Here is a 21,634-nt window from a genome sequence, read left to right as displayed (position 1 = left end):
CTTAAAAACTTCCAGTGTTGGAGCATTCACAGCTTCTGAAGGCAGGTGGTTCCATTGATTCATTGTTCTAACTGTCAGGAAATTTCTCCTTAGTTCCAGGTTGCTTCTCTCTTTGGTTAGTTTCCATCCGTTGCTTCTTGTCCTGCCATCAGTTGCTCTGGAGAATAGCTTGACTCCCTCTTGTTTGTGGCAGCCCCTGAGATGTTGGAACATTGCTATCATGTCTCCCCTCGTCTTTCTCTTCATTAGACTAGAACTACTCAATTCCAGCAACCCTTCCTTATATGTTTTAGCCTCCAGTCCCCTGATCATCATTGTTGCTCTTCTCTGCCCTCTTTCTAGAGTCTCAACATCTTTTTTACATCGTGGTGACCAAAACTGGATGCAGTATTCCAAGTGTGGCCTTGCCAAGACATTGTAAAGTGGTATTAACACTTCACCTGATCTTGATTCTGTCCCTCTGTTAATGCAGCCTAGCACTGTGTTGGCTTTTTTGGCAGCTGCAGCACAAGGCTGGCTCATATTTAAGTGATTGTCCACTAGGACTCCGAGATCTCTCTCACAGTTACTACTATTGAGCAAGGTACCACCTATACTATACCTGTGCATTTGATTTTTCCTGCCTAAATGTAGAACCTTACTTTTTTCACCATTGAATTTCATTTTGTTAGATAGCACCCAGTGTTCAAATCTGTCCAGATCATTCTGTATCTTAAACTCTATCTTCTGGAGGGTTGGCTATTCTTGCGAGCTTGGTGTCATCTGCAAATTTCATGATGCTTTTCCTTCTATATAGCTATACTCTATATCATTTCTCTCTCTAATCTCTATCACACTCTAATCCAGTGGTGGGATTCAGCCAGTTTGCACCACTTCGGCAGAACCGCTAGTTAATTTTTTGTTTCTCAAAGCCCATAAGGGACTTCCGGAAGCGGCACCCACACAGAGAACTGGTTGTTCACATATTTGAATCCCATCACTGCTCTAATCTCTCGGTCCCTATTCTCTCCATCTAATCTTGTCTTTACAAATTAAAAAAAGTCAATATGAATGTGAAGACTGACTGAGCAATGTATTTGATTAAGCTGGGAGCCTTCCCTGCTCGCTTCCTCTGCGGCATGTCTCTTGCGGTCTCTTCCTTTCCTGATCTATACGAAGCAGCATAATTTAAAAATAATTTGGGCACTTCTCTGCAATTCCTTCTTGTAAAGGCTTCAGAAAGGGACGTGGTGGCTCAGTGGGTTAAGATGCTGAGGTTGTCGAACAGAAGGTCGGCAGTTTGGCGGGTCAAATCCCGAGTGCCGCGTAACAGAGTGAGCGCCTGTTACTTGTCCCAGCTTCTGCCAACCTAGCAGTTCGAAAGCACGTAAAAATGCAAGTAGAAAAATAGGGACCACTACGGTGGGAAGGTAACAGCGTTCTGTGCGTCTTTGGCGTCTAGTCATGCCGGCCACATGACCACGGAGACGTCGTCGGACAAGCGCTGGCTCTTAGGCTTTGAAACGTAGATGAGCACCGGCCCCTAGAGTTGGAAACGACTAGCACGCATGTGCGGGGGAACCTTTACCTTTTAAAGGCTTCAGAAGAAAGCAGGAGAGCAAAGGAGACAAATGACTTTCTCTCACTAGTGTTCTGTCATTCCTTATGATCTTCCTCTCATTATATGAAAAATCTGCATGATCAAGAACGTGTCCAGCCTCTGCCAATTAATCCAACCCTTGTTGGTAATAACTCTTTGCTTAGCGAATATGTACATATATGGTCATCTACACACAGTTGTATGATACTTTTTGGCTGGTAGTTAAAAGAAGCTTTCACTTTAAGCATCCCAGGTTCCCTGGTGACAAAACAATGAAGATTGGGAGTTGGGAAAGTGGGAACAGAAAATAGTGGTTTTTTAGAGAACATATTAGAAATGTCCTAAGCCAATGTTGAACAGCTTCATCTTTATTGCAGAAAAAGAATCCATCAGTGGCAAAATTAGGAGAAGCTCCCGCTGGGCAACAGCAAGTAAATTTGTCCCAAAGGTGCTTTTTCAAAAGCCATCTGGACTTGTTTTTCCTTGAAGACCTTTCACCTCTTGGATGAGAAGTACAATGTTTTCAAGGAGAAACAAAAGTCCAGTTGCCTTTTGAAAAAGCACCTTTGGAACAACCATGACCGTCCTAAATGACTGAGAATCTCCACAGACAGCAAGTAAATTTTACTCCTGTAATCGAGGGTCAGAATTACATAACGTACCACAAAAAAGTAACAGAGTGAGCGCCTGTTACCCGTCCCAGCTTCTGCCAACCTAGCAGTTCGAAAGCACGTAAAAATGCAAGTAGAAAAATAGGGACCACTACGGTGGGAAGGTAACAGCGTTCTGTGCGCCTTTGGTGTCTAGTCATGCCGGCCACATGACCACGGAGACGTCCTAGGACAAGGGCTGGCTCTTTGGCTTTGAAACGGAGATGAGCACCGGCCCCTAGAGTCGGAAACGACTAGCACGCATGTGCGGGGGAAACTTTACCTTTACCTTTTACCACAAAACACAATGAAATAGCAAAAGAAGAGTAAGGCTGCAAAACAAAGTAATAGAAAGTGTTAAGTAGTGGGCTCTTTGGTGCAGGAAGGAAGACACGAGGCTGAGTACAGGATAACACATACTTTATTCTTGCTAGAACTGTACTGAAACTTGGCTGCAACCAGCCACAATATATAGTCTAGCCCCTAGGCTGCAGCCAATAGGTTTGAACCCACTCTTGTCGCCTGGGGCTAGCCAATTGTAGGACAGGAGACAGCTAGTCTGGGTTACTGGAGAGGCGTTAGCTGCTCCAGCAACTCACGTGGTGTATCACCACAAGCCCAGTACATAACAGAAAGAGTATTAGATGTAGAAAGGTTAAAGCAAGATAAACCCAGAGCTACTACTAGGAAGTTAAAGTTTCTACTAAGTTTAAATGACAGCAGAGCAAATGAAAGAACTTGGTTGATGGCAGGAGGGAACACATTTGCTAGAAAATACTTCAGCGGAATATATCAGCTTGGAAAGCTACTCGGCAAAAGAAGAAGGCGAGAGACAGATTCAAGGGATTTGACTCACCCTACCAGTTGGAGTATTACATGAGCCAACACTTGCTTGAATGTGGTTAAAAGAATAGGGAACTTTGAACATTTTATTTTTATTTATTTTAATTCCATTTATATCCCGCCCTTCTCCGAAGACTCAGGGCGGCTTACAAGCTTAGCAGTAAAGGGGCCTTATAACAAGAGGGATAAGAGATTTAAGTAGTATAGTCAGCGGTGGGATTCAAATATGTGAACAACCGGTTCTCTGTGTAGATGCCGCTCCTGGAAATTCATTCTGGCCCTGGGCAACAAAAAATTAGCTACTGGTTCTGCGGAAGTGGTGCGAACTGGCTGAATTCTGCCACTGAGTATAGTATGTTTTACAATATATGAAGTGTAAAAATATTGAGATGATTTAACCTTCTTAAATTAAGTGAAATATATTATATATATTTATATATTTAAGTGAAATATAAGCTGATCAGAAAGAATGTTATACGCAAATGTTATAAGGTAGATAAGTATGATATTTTTATAACGCATGAAATGAAAATTTTGGGATGGTGTACTGAAATAGAAAAATTTGGATGTTTAGTTGTCTAGCATTGAGAAAATCATGACTGATAAGAATGGATTGAATATAAAGGGGAAATTAAGCTTAAACCAAACCCACGAAAATAGGATGTGTGGTGAACCAATGAGATGATTTTTATAAGAATAATATAAGCTGATTAAAAAAGCTATACATAGATGTTATTGTTATCTGTACAAATATGAAAAAATGTCTATATTTAGTCATTTATACATTGAAAATATTAACAATTATATTTGTTTAAGGTTGAAGAAGGAGAATACAATTGGGAGAAGGGAAGATCAAAGAAATATATTATTAATATACTAATGATGGAATTATCAAAACCAATCATTATTGACTGTTAATTCATTATTTGCTTTTTTTTTCAAATATATAAACCAAGACAACACGCGGTACACCAGGCACTGGAAATTGTTACTGTAAAAAAAAAAGAATAAAATATTTTTTAAGAAAGAAAGAAAGAAAGAAAGAAAGAAAGAAAGAAAGAAAGAAAGAAAGAAAGAAAGAAAGAAAGAAAGAAAGAAAGTACTTCAGCTGTTCAAGGCCTGAGTCCTTGAGTTCATCTGCCATCAGCCACTTGGACCTAATCTCATTGGACTTGTAAATGAGGCAGTGGATGATATAATAAATAATATTCCTCACTTGGCAAACATCACAAGGAAGACAAAGATGTTGATTGACAGATTGGTGGTCAAATCTAATTCTGAGATATATGGAGAACATAATCTGCGTGTTCATGAATGTAGTAAGAAAGACGATAGAAATGTCCATATCTGGTATGAAAAGGAGGGGGGGGCAGTGTTTCATTTGTTCTTCACTTTATTTACGGCCAAGTCTTAGGCAACGGTATCCAGAATTAAGCTGTCCTCGTCTAGCAGCTTGTCTGAATTGGCATTCAAACCTTGGTCCATTTGCCTAACCTACTTATCAGGAAACACCTCCGACCTCCTGCATGTCTAACCTGAGCATGCTTGACAAAAGCTATAAAGCCTACAGCAACAGATAAAATCAGAGGCAAATCTTATTTTCACTTCCTAAACTAATTGTATTGCTTTCCTCGGCTTAACCTGTCAAAACCTGTCTTGGTGCATTGACAAATATTCGGCAATTACACTTAAAAAACCCGCATGCGGGGACCGTATAAGAGATCTAAAATATCTCTGTGACACACAGACACTGCCGAGCAACTAGATTATAAATATTGTTCTCTTTCGTGCAATCTCGGTGTGTGTATAATTCAACCGGGACTTTTTATTTCCTATCTTTGCTATGTTGCTCTTTGAAAGTATCTGTTACAAATTAATTTCATTACTTCGTTAGAAAAGATCATTAAGCTTCAGGAATATTGTCAAAAAAAATATCTATGAAACCAAGAGACTGTGAGGAAGGTTGGCTGGGTGACTTTCAGCCAATCGCACGCTGTCAGCTCAATTCACCTCAAAAAGTTGTTATTGTGGGGAAAATAGGGGGAGATTTATGTATCTTTGCTGCTTTGAGGTACTTATAAAAATAACAACGGGATTTTTTTAAAAAAACATAAAATCTAACCTACTGTATAACACATCACACCCCAGGATTAATAGTATAAATTCAAATTTGGTTTTTATTCCAACTACAGGGTACCTTTTCGAAGTATTATTGTCATATAAACCCACCAATTAGTTTACCGGACACATTAATTCAGGAGGAGAAATGTGAGACAATTAAAGAGATTGGGCAAAAGATGAGTGCTGCGGTGGCCTAGTGGTAAAGACTCTCACCTCCCACTCGAAAGGTTGAGAGTTCAATCCCAGCTAGAGGCAGATATGTCTCTCTCAGAGCACAAAGAAAAAAATATCTGCTGTGAACTCCATGTGGCATCAGGAAGGGCCAGTAAATAATCAGCTCCGACTCTATCTCGAATTAAGGGATCACAGAGTCGTAAAAAGAAAGGGGGTTTTTTTAGCCAGCATGTGTTTGTTAAAAACAGATCATGCCAAGCCAATCTTATCTCATTCTTCAATAAATGGACTAAACTAGTAGACCAGCGAAACGCAGTGGACGTAGTATACTTAGATTTCAGTAAGGCATTTGACAAAGTAGACCACAACCTACTCCTAGGTAAGCTAGAAAAAGGTGGAATAGACAACATCACCACCAGATGGATCCGTAGCTGGCTGACAAGCCATACTCAACGAGTAGTCCTCAATGGCACTACATCTACATGGAGAGAAGTAAGCAGTGGGGTACCACAAGGTTCTGTCTTAGGCCCAGTACTCTTCCATATCTTCATAAATGACTGAGATGTGGGAACTGAAGGGGAACTCATCAAATTTGCAGATGACACCAAACTGGCAGGAGTAGCCAAAACCCCCAGAAGACAAACTCAGGATCCAAAAAGAACTTGACAAACTCGAACAATGGGCCCTATCCAACAAAATGAGTTTCAATAAGGAGAAAAGCAAAGTTTTACACTTAGGCAGGAAAAAACAGAAGATGGTAGAGGACAGGAAGGCCTAGAGGAACATTGTCCATAGGGTTGTGATGGGTCGGACACGACTTCACAGCTAACAACAACAACAACAACAGATTGGACGAGACTCGGCTTAAAAAACAAACACTGTGAGAGGAACCTTGGAATCCTAGTGGACAATCACTTGACTATGAGCCAGCAGTGTGCAGCAGCAGCCAAAAAAGCTAATACAATCCTGGATTGTATAAACAGAGATAGAGAATCAAGATCATGCGAAGTATTAGTACCGATTTACAAAGCCCTAGTAAGACCACACCTGAAATACCGCAGCCAGTTTTGGTCCCCATATCACAAAAAAAGATGTTGAGAATTTGGAAAAAATTCAGAGAAGAGCAACTAAGATGATCAAAGGCCTGGAGGCTAAAACATACAAAGAACAGCTACGGGACTTGGGTTTGGCTAGTCTAAAAAAAAGAAGAAATAGGAGAGACATGGTAGCCGTGTTCCCGTATCTGAGGGGCTGCCACAAGGCAGAGGGGGCCAGGTTGTTCACCAAAGCACCAGAGGGAAGGACGAGAAACAATGTTTGGACACTCACCAAAGACAGAAGCAACCTGGAATTAAGAAGAAACTTCCTGACAGTGAGGACAATCAACCAGTGGAACAGCTTACCCCCAGAAATCGTGGGCACTCCATCACTGGAGATTTTTTAAAAGACTGGACAGTCACCTGTCTGAGATGGTGTAGGTTCTCCTGCTTGAAAAGGCAGCTGGACTAGAAGACCTCCAAGGTCCCTTCTTATTCTATACTATTCCAATTATTCAAAAGGCCACAGGATACAAAATTGCTTATAATATGCAAATTTGGAAATAATGATTATGATTTTAGGTTTGACACCCCACACCCCCCCAAAGACAAGACAACCATTCTTCATCCAAACTAGCCTCAATCAATTAAATCCCCAAAAGTATCTGTTTCTCACAGAGGCTGCCTCAAATAAATCAATGCTTTTCAATTACCATTAATTTGCAAAGACTGCTATGTAGAAAAAGTCTGTTTACCAATTGATTTTTTTGGACTCTCAGTTTTATGTGTCACAATTCAGTGTTTTCCTCGCTACTTCATATCTAGATTCTCTCTGTCTCTCTTCTTCTTCTTCTTCTTCTTCTTCTTCTTCTTCTTCTTCTTCTTCTTCTTCCTCTTCCTCCTCCTCCTCGTCTTCCTCTTCTCCTTTTCCTTCTTCCTCTTCTTCATCTTTCTCCTCCTTTTTTTCTTATTCCTCCTCCTCCTCCTCCTCTTCTTCTTCCTCCTCCTCTTCTTCATCTCCCTCCTTCTCCTCCTCCTCTTCTTCTTCCTCCTCCTCCTCTTCTCCTTCTTCTTCTTCTTCCTCCTCCTCTTCTTCCTCTGCTTCTTCTTCCTCCTCCTCCCCCTCTTCTGCTTCTTTTCCTTGTTCCTCCTCTCCTCTTCCTCCTCCTCCTCCTTCTGCTTCTTCCTCCTCCTCATCTTCTTCCTCCTCCTCTTCTTCTTCCTCCTCCTTTTTCTTTTTTATTCATCCTCCTATTCCTTCTCTTCTTTTTCATCTCCTTCCTCCTCCTCTTCCTCCTCCTCTTCCTCTTCTCCTTCTCCTTCCTCTTCCTCCTCTTCCTCCTCCTCTTCATCATCTTCCTCCTCTTTTTTCTTTTTTCATTCCTCCTCCTCCTATTCCTTCTCCTCCTCCTCCTCTTCTTCCTCTTCTTCATCTCCTTCTCCCTCCACCTCCTTCTCCTCCTTCTTCCTCCTCCTCCCCCTCTTCTTCTTCGTCTCCTTCTTCCTCCTCTTCTTCTTCTCCTTCCTCCTCCTCCTATTCCTCCTCCTCCTCTTCTCCTCCTCCTCCTCTTTCTCCTTCTCCATTTTTTAAGCAGAAAAGTTTGCTACTTAAGGAAAGAAATGCAGTGAGGAAAGCAATGGAGAAGAATTGACAGTGTATATCTGGAAGCTATCAAGAATAAATGGAAAGGTATTTTCAAGAAAGAAATATATCCCTACTTGTTTCTGTCATGGCTTGATTCTCAGAATTTTAGAAAATGTCATCCGGTGACATCTCTTGGAGGTGACTTTTTAATAACACTTTTTAATAACAGTTTAATGACAAAGGTCATTTGAGGTGAGTGAAAGACTATGAAACTTGGAGAAGTTCCTGATATGTAGATACCGGATTTAATCAGAAAGTTGAAGTAAGAAAGAACATTGTAGAGAATCCTAGCTCTTGTAATATTGGACAAGTTCTTTGCTTCATCTGGTCTTTTCAGAGATGGGTTTTTTTTAATTCTATCCACCATTATTATAATAGGCACAATCACTTCTTCTAGTGAATATCAAAATTATTAACATAAATGACCTGCTGTGTGCTAATTCTCTCCGCTCCCTGCTCCGACTCATTGAGGCATACATTTTTATTAATATGTATTCGACATGAGACTTAAATAAATAGAAGTGTGACTTTACACCCTTGATAGCGGCCTGATACCCTCCCTAATTTCCAGTTTAAAAAAAAATCAGAAAAAAAAGAATCAGTGGAAAGCTCTTTGTGAGTTAACTCAAAATAATGCAGAGGCACGAGCAGTGTAAGCTTGCTAATTCTGCATATTAAATAGAAAACTGAAAAAAATAATAATTTTAAAAGCACACTTAAAAAAATAAATCTATGGATGACATTCAGAGATTCTCAACTCAAGCAGGAGTCTATTTCACCACAGATGAAATATTCCATCTGGAATATTAAGGTTATGATCGGGTTTTGAATGATGTAAGAAATTATCGGACTTTGCACACATTTGTGAATACAGAGGCAAACGACTGCTCCGTATATTGCAGATGTTTGGAAATAGCTTTGATGCACATGCTCTGGTCAGAGAAACCTGATTAGGAATTAGGAATAAATGCCAAACTAGCCCATCCTCATACATACGTGGATATTTAGCTGTTCGGATAGTGCAACAGTCAAACAAACGCCATAATAACAAAACATTAAAAGCCCTTAATGTCTCATAGGAAAATGACTAAACAATTGTTGAAGGAAAAGTCTTCCTCATGGATCAGTCCAAGCCGGGAATAAACAACATGGCGACTGCTTTAAGAAGAAGGTTGCCGTTTATTGAAGAGGAGAGCCAGACAGGAAGATGGCTCTGGAAGAAAAGAGAGAGAGCACATGTAGGGAGTGGGTTTTTATACCCTCTGGGGCTCTTGAGGTTGTTTCCTGTTCCTGTTTGAGGCTTTGTATTTCCTGTGTCATGTATTTTGACCTGAGTCTGGGTGTGCCCTTCTGGTATTCTGATGGTGGTGGGTTAATCCTATTATGTCCCAAGGGTCATATCCTGCTTCTCTGGGTCTTGATTCTTTGGTCTTAATTTCTTCCTAATCCCAGCTTCCTGATTCCAGTCTTTCTGACAAGATCATCTGCATTTCTACAGAGCTGGTTTCTGCTTGGTGGAGGGAGACTTGGGGCTAAAAAAAACAACAACTGGGCATGCTTTTCTGACTCTTTAAGATCCTTTGAGAAAATATATTTTTCTGCCCTTTTAATATTTCCTTCTCTGGGGGACTGACTTCCCACACAATCTATCTGAGGCCTGATTGATTACCTGAGAATCTTCTAGAGCTTGCAAAGAGGTTTTTCCAAAAGCTGCAATTTGCAAAGCACAGTAGGAGCGAAGCAAGCTCTTCTCAAAGTATTGAAGCCTTTTTGAAGGTATCTTTTTGAAGGCCACCTGTGGCTTCAAAAGCGCTCCTCGGCAGTCCATAGGTGAAGGTGCATGCCCGCCTGGACAGATTTGAGCCCTAGCAGAGCAGAGCAAATTAGCTGCTTACGCATTTGAAGGGCTAATGCTTAGCTCCTGGCTCATGCATTTTGCAAGGGCCCTCTTTCATTGCAATGGCATGAAAGCATTCAAGTACTTTGTTGACTTATTTGATTTGTATCTCGTCTTCCTTTAGGAGAGCCAGGCTACAGACTTAACACTTTCTCCTCTAACTTTTGTCCCTTTGCAAAAAAGTTTGACTGAAAAGAGAATCACACTGAATCGTCCAATTTGCTGGCTGAGAATGGATTCAAACTTGCCTGGTGCTCATCACCACTTTGGCTGCCTCTTGTGAAATGTTGCCCCTTTTTAATACAGGAGTTTAATATAGGTGATGTTCGCCACTTAATTGAACTGTATTTTAAAGAGAGTATTGTTGGAAAGTCAGCCCCCACCCCAGAGAAGGAAATATTAAAAGGGCAGAAAAATATATTTCCTCAAAGGATCTTAAAGAGGCAGGAAAATATGCCCAATTTTCTTAAGAGTCCCAAATCTCCCTCCCCCAAGCAGAAACCAGCTCTGTAGAAATGCAGGAAGGTTGGAGGACCCCAACTAGAAGATTAGGAAGACAAAGACACCTAAAATCTAGATACCCCACCCAAACTCTAAGACAGGACATAATAGGATTAACCCACAGATGCCAAAGGGCACACCCAGCCTCAGGTCAGAATACATCACACAGGAAATACAAAGCCTCAAACAGGAACAGGAAACAACTCCAAACAAAAGCTCCAGAGGGTATAAAAACCCACTCCCTACATGTGGTCTCTCTCTTTTCTTCCAGAGCCATCATTCTGTCTGGCTCTCCTCTTCCATAAACTGCAACCTTCTTCCTAAAGCAGTCACCATGTTGTTTATTCCTGGCTTGGACTGAACCATGATGAAGATTTTTCCTTCAACAGTATAATAGTGATGGTTTAATAAGCTGCGACTATACGGTACATATGCACAAAAATGCTTCACGGATGTGGTAGAGGAAATTGTTACTGATCATCATTCTGTGAACAAGAGAAAGGAATGTTTATTTCAATGGACCAAGTGTTTATTCAAAGCTGTTTCTTTGAATGCTTTTTTTTAAATAAATAAAGGTGTGAACTTGCCAAGGAGGTTGTAAAGTAATTACCAGATGAGTTTTATTATTTATTATACCATTTTTGTTATTTATTATTGCCATTTTCAAAGTGTGCAGATGGAATGGCACAAAATCTTGAAGCATGATTTGGAGACAAGGAAAGTGAGAGAAGAGGCTGATGGGGAAAAGGCAAGCAAATCCTGCAGAAATCCACATTAAACCCACTGGGGCATGTTTTGCAACACAGCCCGGAAAAGAAATCAGGGACACTAAGAGAAAGAACCCATGTTGCATTTGGATCCAAAGTGCCGGGTTTGAGTCCATCCTAAGCCGCAGAGACTCTCAGGGGCCGGTGTGTGTGTGTGTGTGTGATTTGGAAGCAGGCTTTCTCCATGGATTTGACATACTTTGCCACGTATACATATACACCTGAACTAGACTGTGTTTATTTCTGTGCTTCATATACGTGGGTGTATGTGGGTATATGCATAATGGTATTTTTGGGGGGAGCTGAATACAACACAATTTCATTTTAATGTATACTGATTCGTGTACATTTAAAGTGACAATAAAGATTCTATTTTTGCTATTCTGTTCTATTTTCTTTGTTCTATTCTATTCTATTCTATTCTATTCTGTTCTATTCTATTTTCTTTCTTCTATTCTATTCTATTCTATTTTCTTTCTTCTATTCTATTCTATTCTATTCTATTCTATTCTATTCTATTCTATTCTATTCTATTTTCTTGATTCTATTCTATTCTGCTCTATTCTATTCTGTTCTGTTCTATTCTATTTTCTTGATTCTATTCTGTTCTATTCTATTCTATTTTCTTGATTCTATTCTGCTCTATTCTATTCTGTTCTATTCTATTTTCTTGATTCTATTCTATTCTATTCTATTCTATTCTATTATTAATTTTCTTTATTCTAGTCTGTTCTATTTTCTTTATTCTATTGTTCTATTCTAATTCTCTTCTATTTTCTTTATTCCATTCTATTCCATTCTCCTGGGGAAAAAGGCAGGATATAAGAAGGACAAAGGGGGTGGAATTCTGCATGCAGCAAACAGTCACTATTTCCCACTATTTAATAGTGGAAAAAGCAACCAGCATCATGGGGGAAAAAAAAGGCTCATTTCAGGTTTTTCCTACTGTGCCGCCCGGACCTGCCGCAAACGCTCTTCAATGCTCCAAGGCGGGCGCCGTTCCTCCAGGAGCCGCCAGGGGCAGCCGCGCTCCCGCCCGCCGGAGGAGACTCTCTGGCCTCCGGGCGGAAGCGGAAAAGGGAGGCGGCGCGCACAGGCTGGCGTCGGGAGCCGCGGACTTCCGGCAGCCTGAGCGAGGCCGAGGGGGCTGGGTCTTCCCCCTCGTTTTTTTTTAAATATATATACATATAACTTACGGGGGAGAGAAACGCTTTCGGGATTGACCCTCGCCGGCCACCGTGCCTCGGTTTCCCTGCGCGGGGTGGGGGGAGCAGGAGGAGGCGGCGGCGGCGGCGGAGGAACCGCCATGGCTGACCCGGCGGCCGCGACCCTCTCCGAGTCGGGCTGGTGAGTTGCTGGGGTCGGAGGGTCTCCGGGCCGGGCTGGGGGATGCCTGCCGGACGGTTCGCTCTCCGGACGGCCGGTGTCTTGCCGCGGAGGCCGCTGTCCGGTAGGGAGGGGGGAGCGGTGGCGCCTTCCTCTCGGCGAGAGGGAGGTCAGCTAAAGCTAAGCAGGGTCGGCCCCGGTCCGTCCTTGGATGGGCGACACCCTCTGGAAAGGCTGAGGAGGAGATTTGTGTTGTGTTCGAGAGGCGTTTGAATAAACAAAACGTGTTGTGCTTCGTTGCCCTTCTAGTTACTCCCATAGTTGTTTCCCCCGGAAAACCTTGCAGTAGACAAGGTGGGCACAGATGCTGTCAGTCACATTCTGGGGCTGGGATGGGAGACCACGGGGAGATGCCCAGGCGCACTTCAACAGAGAAAGGACCCTCAGAAGAAGGCAGGACGGGATAATAAATAATAAAAAGAGCAGGACAGAGCCGAATCCCTGTGGATGTGTGTTGCATCCTCCTTAAGTAACACCAGCTGCCTGCAATTAGTGCAGGTTCGAGTCCCACCAGGCTCAAGGTTGACTCAGCCTTCCATCCTTCCCAGGTAGGTAAAATGAGGACCCAGATTGTTGGGGCAATTAAGCTGACTTTGTAATAATGCCGCTTGGGGGTGTGTGTGAAAGCCCTAACAAGCAGGCATATACATAGAATGAAGGCTACTGCTAAGCTTGTAAGCCGCCCTGAGTCTTTGGAGAAGGGCGGGATATAAATGGAATTAAAATAAATAAAATATAATGTCATAACGGGGCCGAATGCAGTTTAATGTGGGGTTGCACCCTTTCCAGTTGGGTTGCGTTTCCGTATACTATAATAACAGAGCCGAATGCATTTTAATGTAGGTTTAGGTTGCACCCTTTCCATTTGGGCTTTGTATACAGCCAAATGCATTTTTAATGTAGGTTGCACCCTTTCCAGTTGGGTGGTGCTTTTGTAGAATATAATAAGGCCAAATATATTTTAATGTCGCACGCTTTCCAGTTGGGTTTTATATACAGCCAAATGCATTTTAATGTAGGTTGCACCCTTTCCAGTTGGGTGGTGTGCTTTTATATTTTATTTATTTTTTTATTTTAATCCCATTTATATCCCGCCCTTTTCCGAAGACTCAGGGCGGCTTACAATTTAAACACAAACCAATGTGCTTAGCAGTAGCCTTCATTCTATGTATATGCCTGCTTGTTAGGGCTTTCACACACACACCCCAAGCAGCATTATTACAAAGTCAGCTTAATTGCCCCCAACAATCTGGGTCCTCATTTTACCTACCTCGGAAGGATGGAAGGCTGAGTCAACCTTGAGCCTGGTGGGACGCGAACCTGCACTAATTGCAGGCAGCTGGTATTACTTAAGGAGGCATTAGCCCACTGCTCCACCAAGGCTTATATGATTTAATAACAGAACCAAATGCATTTTAATGTAGCTTGCACCCTTTCCAGTTGGTTGGGTTTTCATATCGTACAGTAACAGAGCCAAACGTGTGTGGATGTGTGAGTTGCACCTTTCCCAGTTGCGTCGTGTCTTAAATTTCAGAGCCCAGCGCTACTCATTTTTTAAACAATGTTTTAACATTAGCCTCCCTTCCAAATGGCTTTTGATTTACGGGCGACGATTTGTGATAATGGAGCCAAGCGGGAACTCTGATGCACCAGGCCTGGATCCAACCAGTGGATCCAACTCAACCACTGCTAAAAGCTTTCAGAGTGTCCTAAAGCAGCTACATAAACTGAAAGCTTCAACCAAATGCGTCTTGCAAGTTGCTCTCCTTCCTATGCAAAGGATGGAGAGAAAAACACATTTTATTTGCTTTGCAAATCCATATATGCAATCAGTGCGTCAGCTGCTTGATAATCACAATAACCCTCGGCTTCAGTCAATGGATTCATCGGTTGTATACAGGCAGTCCTTGACTCGCGACGTATCGCCACAATTAAGCCCCCCAAATTTCTGTGGTTACGTGAAATTTTGCCCCATTTTACGACCTTTCCTCCCTGCAGTTGATTGGTTGGTGACCTGGTTGTTAAGCGAATCTGCCTTTGCCCCTTGGCTTTGCTGGCAGGGAAGGCCGCCCAAGGGGATCGCGTGACCTTGAGACACCGCAAGCAACGGGTCATAAATATGAACCCTGTTTGCCCAGCGTCGGGATTTTGATCACATGACCAAGGGGATGCTGGAAATTTCGTAACTCTGAAAAACAGTCGTAAGTCAGCTTTTTTTTTCCCAGTGACTCTGAACGGTCACTAACCGAATTGGTACAATTCTTGGAAGCCAACATTTTCTCCCATAGAGGCATTTAGGTTAATCTAGAACAAGATTAGATCACCTTTATTGCCCTTTCCCCCCCCCCGTGGGCACAACGACACACCTTAAAAATGAAATTTAGTTGCTTGCTCTCAAACTGTACACATACATAATACTCATTTAAGACATACTATATACAACATAAGGGACGCGGTGGCTCAGTGGGTTAGGACGCTGAGCTTGTCGATCAGAAGGTCGGCAGTTTGGCGGGTTGAATCCCGAGTGCCGCGTAACAGAGTGAGTGCCTGTTACTCGTCCCAGCTTCTGCCAACCTAGCAGTTCGAAAGCATGTAAAAATGCAAGTAGAAAAATAGGGACCGCTACGGTGGGAGGGGAACAGCGTTCCGTGCTCCTTTGGCATCTAGTCATGCCGGCCACATGACCACGGAGACGTCCTCGGACAAGCGCTGGCTCTTCGGCTTTGAAACGGAGATGAGCACCGGCCCCTAGAGTGGGAAACGACTAGCACGCATGTGCGGGGGAACCTTTACCTTTATATACAACATATGTATAGACCTATACCCTTACGTATAATTAACATATAAATATTAATCACTGTCCATCTTGAATACATAACAGAAGGAGGAAGCTTGAGAGTTCATAAGTTAATACTGTATGGGACAAAACTGTGACTGAACCTGGATGTTCTGCTTCGGATACCACGGAGCCCCCTCCTCCCAGAAGGGAACAAGGAAAACAGGTCGTGAAGAGGGTGTGTAGCGTCCCAGATAATCTTATGAACCCTGTTCAAGCAACGCTTCGGTGCTACGTCCTGGATGGAAGGGAGAGAACTGCCAATGATCTTTTCAGCTGTCCTCACCACTCTCTGCACCGCCTTCCTGTCGGAAGCAGAGATGCTTCCAAACCAGACCGTGATGCTGTATGACAGGATGCTCTCGATCGTCCCCCTGTAGAAAGTGGTCAGGACAGGGGAAGGAAGATGTGCTTTTCTCATGCGACGCAGAAAATGCAGGCGCTGCCGTGCCCGCTTCACCAGGGTCTCGCTGTTGAGCGACCAAGCCAAACCAGAGTGAACTGGACTGAGGGCCAAACGGGTGGATTGAATCCCACCACTCTTGGCACTGAAACAGAGCCTGGGAGATGAGGTCGGAAAAAACGGGCTGATCTGAGAGCTTAAAAAAAAAATGCTTTCGGAGGCCACAAACCCAGCCTATCACAACCCAGAACGACTCCCCGGGGCTAGCAGATTTAAAGCCAAAATCTGCTCGAAATTGAGATCTGTTAAACCGGTTTGCTTTACTGCAAGCCCCAGTTTTACCGCTTCTCTTTTCCGTCAATTTTCTGCTCTGTTTTAACATCAGTTCCGTACGGGTGGTCCTCGACTTAAGGCCACAGTTCCTCTAGTGGCCAAGTTAGCACGGACTGAAAAATGTCAGCCGGGAAACTAAAAAATATTGCAGAAAAATGGAACGGTTTTTTTTGTTGCTTTTTTTTTTTGTCCCAAGGAAAATCTCCATGGACGTGTCCCTGAAATCATCCAAGCATTCAAGTCTCCTTTAAGGAGACTTTTAAAGTCAAGGAAATGCTGGTGGTGCTTGACTCACAACACTTCATTTAGTGACCGCTCAAAGTTACGAAGGCACTTGTATTTGAATAATCATTGATATATATATGTATGTTTGGAATTTAAAGTTTGGAATTTAAAGTTAAAGTTTGATAGTTTAAATAGTTTAGGATTGTTTGCGTAAGTTAGATTATGATTGTTTGTATTTTTATACTCTGTGTTTTGGTATTAGACTGGAAAGTATTATTTTGTATTTGTATATTTATTGATATGATATATATATATATGTTTGGAGTTTACCTACATGAGTTAAAGTTTGATAGTTTAAATAGTTTAGGATAGTTTGCGTAAGTTAGATTATAATTGTTAGTATTTTTATACCCTGTATTTTGCTCTGGGAAGTGGGGGGGGAGGGGAAAGGGAGGGAGGGGTTGGGGAGGGTTGGGGAGGGGGAAGAGGGTGGGAGGGGAGGGGGTTGGGAGGGGTTTTTTCTTTTTTTTTGGTTTGTTAAAGATAAAATGTATTGTAAAACTTTTTAATAAAAAAAAAGTTACGAAGGCACTGAAAAAAGCGGACTTACGACCGTTTCTCACGCTTACGACCGTGACAGCATCCCCACGGGTCATGTGGTCAAAATTCCATTGCTTGGCCATCGACTCAGTATTTAGAAAAAGGCTTATATTCTGTTGTCATCTACTAAAATACTAAGAAATGTACTAATTTAAGGTTGATAAAAGAGAATATTGTGGGAAGAAGGAAGAGAAAATCAAGGAAAGCCACTATGGGAAGTATGGAATTATAGAAACAAATTGTTATTGGTGGTTTATAAGTATAAACCCGGACAACACGCTGTTTACCAAATACTAATGCTGATTATGTTAAAAGAAATTAATAAAATATATATCAGAATTCAATTGCTTGCGAAGTGGTTCGTGTTTACGACGGTCGCAGTGTCCTGGGTGTGGGTGTGTGTGTGTGTGTGTGTGTGTGTGTGTGAGAGAGAGAGAGAGAGAGAGAGAGAGAGAGAGAGAGGTGATCTGCTTTTGCAACCTTCCAGCAAGCAAAGATTCACTTAACCAACCGTGTTAATAGCTTAACAAATGCGACGATTCACTTAACATACTGTGTCAGGAAAAGTCATGAAATGGGACAAACTGGCTTAACAAATGTTTCACTTAGCAACATAACTTTTGGGCTCAGCTGCGGTCGCAACTGGAGGACTACCTGTCCTTGGATTTTGAGACTGCTGTATTTGCACATTATAATCCACATTCCCCTCAAATTGAGCCTTGGTGGAGCAGTGGGCTAATGCCTCCTTAAGTAACACCAGCTGCCTGCAATTAGTGCAGGTTCGAGTCCCACCAGGCTCAAGGTTGACTCAGCCTTCCATCCTTCCGAGGTAGGTAAAATGAGGACCCAGATTGTTGGGGGCAATTAAGCTGACTTTGTAATAATGCCGCTTGGGGTGTGTGTGTGTGAAAGCCCTAACAAGCAGGCATATACATAGAATGAAGGCTACTGCTAAGCTTGTAAGCCGCCCTGAGTCTTCGGAGAAGGGCGGGATATAAATGTAATAAAAAAATAAATTAAAAAAATGAAATAAATAAATAAATTATCTCCTGTGTGGACTTTTATCCTTGCGGCCTTCTTTCACAAATTCTCCTTTATGCCAAAATTTCCTTCTGGCAGTTCCAGGCATGAGAATCTAAGCGCTCTGATTGAAAGCCTCAGAAAGCGGCAGGGTAAAGAAGGCCAATATGTATTTTAATTTTAAAAGGCTGAAACGTGTCTCTTTCTTCCTGATTTTTCCCTGCAGAACTCTTAAGACACCTCTTTTTTTTCTGAAGGAGAGGCAGTAGGCATCTGTCTCTTTTTGATAACTGAGTCTCTTTTTTAAAAAAAACAACAAGTGCTTGAAGTAATAATGCTCACACTGTAACTCTGATAAAGTTTTAAAAGTCAAAACCTTTCGCAAAATTTAATTGTGCTGTACATCACTTTGAGAAACCTCAGGTTGAAGTCTGGTGTACATTCTTTAAAAATTAGACATGATTCTATGTTTTCTCAGATGAACTTGAACTCTTCACGATAATTTTTATTTTTCGTTGTCATCGGTGCTGCCAAAAATCGGATGCTCTTTAGCTTTTTATTGGCTTTAAGGGCATTTGTAAGTATTAAATTTTGCAGGTTTCATCTCATTTTTCTGCTTTATATGCAGACTTGGCTAAACCCCTCCTCATACAAACAATGAACCTGCTCAGTAGCTATAAATGGATAATATGTCAGAAAAAGCAGTTTACCTTTTGTGGTTTAAACCTCCTCCTCAGAAACACACACAGTGAAATTAGATTTTAGTGTCTTCAATTTATAAATGCTTATATTTTTTATGCAGAACTTTAAATCAAGCAAAGTAACTCCATTTATAGTGGCCTTCTCTGTTATAACCAAGTAGGTGTCAAATTATTATATAACATGTTATTAAATACGTAAAAGTTATCCATAAATGGCTCAAGAATAGCAGAACAGATAATGTTTTTGTTTTTTAAAAAATCTATAGCTCTAATTCTGAAAAAGTTTTCAACTGTCCTCTCGGATTAAAAAAGAAGACACTCTTAATTTTTTTTATAAAAATATTCCAGTAGCTGCAGCTCTTAGCATCCACTTTACTCTTTCACCCTATAGTTCTTGTGATTACCACATCCTTGCAGTTTATATTCCATTAGGCATGAGATAACTTCAAACGAACATGGATTTAAATGGCATCTGCACAATGCCACAATAATATCTCCTCTAGACAACTTACGGTTAGACATAACACTCATTTTGATACCTGTCGATGATTCTGATGTATTTTAATTAGCTTTGTTATTGAGGTGGCCTTGATTATAAAGGATTTTGATTGGGAATTAGGCTTTGAAATACCATTCAATAACTTCCTGTCTTGAAATCACCATAATTTCACACTTTGTAACGTGCCAGACTTCGTACTGATTCCAACCCTTTCTTGTAGAAATGATCTAGATGTTGATAGAGTTAATAGGAAGATTAGCCACTAGTAGTTTCAGAATGCCAACAACAGACTGACTGCAGAGTATAAATTCCTTCTATTCCCCTCCAGTTAGAACTGAGGACAGTTTTTCGATGAGAAGTAGAATAAAATCACAAAGCCCAGTTTCCTTTAAAATAAAAGCACTTTTGGGACCTGGTTGAAGAAGAACCCCCATCGATATTGTCGATGGAGATTCTCAGTCATCCAGGTCATAGTTATCCCAACGATGCTTTTCCACGAGACCCAACTGGACTTTTCTGGTTTTTCTCGGAAGACTTTTCGCTTCTCGTCTAAGAAGCTTCTGAAGAAGCTTCTGAAGAAGCTTCTGAAGAAGCTTCTGAAGAAGCTTCTGAAGAAGCTTCTTGGATGGGAAGCAAAACGTGTTCAGACAAAAACAAGAAAGTCCAGTTGCCTCGTGGAAAACCATCATTGGGACTCCATAGACATTATGCACAACCGTCTTTCATCACAGTGGATTAAAATGTAATCCAATTTAAACAGGAGTATATAGTAATTGGTGAGAATGAAGCTGGAGTCGGTTTTCAGGTTTCTGCCTGAGTTGCTAGGTTGGCTAGGGTTGCGTTGTCTGTCAAATGTGTGTCCTGGCTTGACCAGAAATTCAGATGGTAATCAGTATTCATTAATTGATTTTATCACAGCAGAGTCCATTTGAGCGGGGGGTCCCTAATCTATGGTCTGTGGCCTGGGACCGGGCCATGGGCTCTTGGCCAGCAGGCCATGGAAACGGCTGGCCAATGTGTGCAAGGGTGGGTGTGAATTCCCGCCCACACACACTCCTGCTAGTGCCCGTAGCCCTGTTTGTGCATGCATGCGGGTGCACATGGGGATGTTAGTGCAGGGCGGGTTTCTGCAGCCCATTTGGTTATGCCCCACTAGCCCGGGTGGTTTGTGCGGCCTGTTCGCTCATGCACGAACAGGCCACTAGCTGCTGTGGGGGGTGCATGGCTGTTCACACATGCACACAGTGCCAGCGCATGCTGCATGCGTGAACAGGGCTGCTAGTGCCGCACCAGTGTGCGTGACCTTGTGCGCGTGCACACGCCCATCAATTTTGAAGCTGCTCTCCTTCCCTCCGGTCCTCCAGCCCTCTGCATTTGAGGTCCTCTGAAAACCTTGGACAGCATCCAGCTGGAGACACTAAAGTTACACCTCGACTTACCGCCACAACTAAGCCTAAAATTCCTGTTGCTAAGCGAGACAGTTAAGCGAGTTATCCCCATTTTGCGACCTTTCTTGCCATGGATCCCTGCAGTTGTTAAGTTAGTAACGCTTAACAAGCGTTCAGTGAATCTGGCTTGCCCCATTGACTTTCCTGGTCAGAGGCTTGGAAGAGCTGATCACATGACCCCAGGACACTACAACCGTCATAAATACGAGTCGGTGGCCAAGCAGCTGAATTTTGATCTCATGACCGGGGAGGGGTGGGGGGAGGATGCTGCAATGGTCATAAGTGTGAAAAACGGTCCTAAGTCTCTTTTTTTCAGTGTCGTACCTTCGAATGTCCACTATACAAACTGTTGTAAAATGGAGGACTAGCCGCGTTGTAGAACAGGGGTCCTCAACCTTGGCAACTTTTAAGACTTGTGGACTTCAGCTCCAGAATTCCTCAGCCAGCAAGTCTTAAAAGTTGCCAAGGTTGAGGACCCCTGTTGTAGTAGATACATTTGTACCTGGAGCACAATTACACCCGAGGCTTTAATAAGCCCGGCACAGGCAGTTTTTCCAGCACTTTTTATCACCGCCTGCCTGAATAAAGAGCAGGAAAAAGTATCCATTGGGAGTTGATCTCAGCTCCCTCTTATTGAGGAATAATTGGGAAATGAGGGACATTCAAGAAGAGGGCTTGCTAGACTACATAAGGTCCCCTAATCCTAAGGTCCTTTCAAGTTCTTTAGTAGTAGTAGTAGTAGTAGTATTCCTCAGTTCAGAATTATCTGAGATACTTTGTCCAATAGATCTCGTATGAGCCAGCAGTGTGCTGCAGCTGCCAAAAAAGCCAACACAGTGCTAGGCTGCATTAACAGAGGGATAGAATCAAGATCACGTAAAGTACTAATACCACTTTACAATGCCTTGGTAAGGCCACACCTGGAATACTGCATCCAGTTTTGGTCACCACGATGTAAAAAAGATGTCG

General features: G+C 42.3%; 2 protein-coding genes across 4 annotated transcripts in view; one reads left to right on the top strand and one right to left on the bottom strand.

Annotated features, from left to right (window-relative positions):
* The window catches only part of DIAPH3 (diaphanous related formin 3), a gene marked incomplete at its 5' end in the record, with an annotated part of 111,965 nt that extends 102,088 nt beyond the window's left edge, over positions 1-9,877 (bottom strand). Inside the window, one exon of the mRNA XM_081326410.1 lies at positions 9,719-9,877. Within this exon, the coding sequence (XP_081182536.1) occupies positions 9,719-9,877 (159 nt within the window). The remainder of the gene's footprint in view (positions 1-9,718) is intronic.
* A 1,638-nt stretch (positions 9,878-11,515) lies between these two features.
* Positions 11,516-21,634, top strand: part of TDRD3 (tudor domain containing 3) — an 87,387-nt gene continuing 77,268 nt past the window's right edge. For all 3 annotated transcript variants that reach the window (XM_081326485.1, XM_081326483.1, XM_081326484.1), the window contains exon 1: positions 11,516-12,561. In XM_081326485.1, the coding sequence (XP_081182611.1) occupies positions 12,521-12,561 (41 nt within the window). In that variant the 5' untranslated portion in view covers positions 11,516-12,520. The remainder of the gene's footprint in view (positions 12,562-21,634) is intronic.

Source organism: Vipera berus (genome assembly GCF_964194415.1).
Source record: "Vipera berus genome assembly, chromosome: 4".
Taxonomy (NCBI): Eukaryota; Metazoa; Chordata; class Lepidosauria; order Squamata; family Viperidae; genus Vipera; species Vipera berus.
Note: the sequence above shows the minus strand (reverse complement) of the source record. Positions and strands in the feature narration are given on the sequence as shown.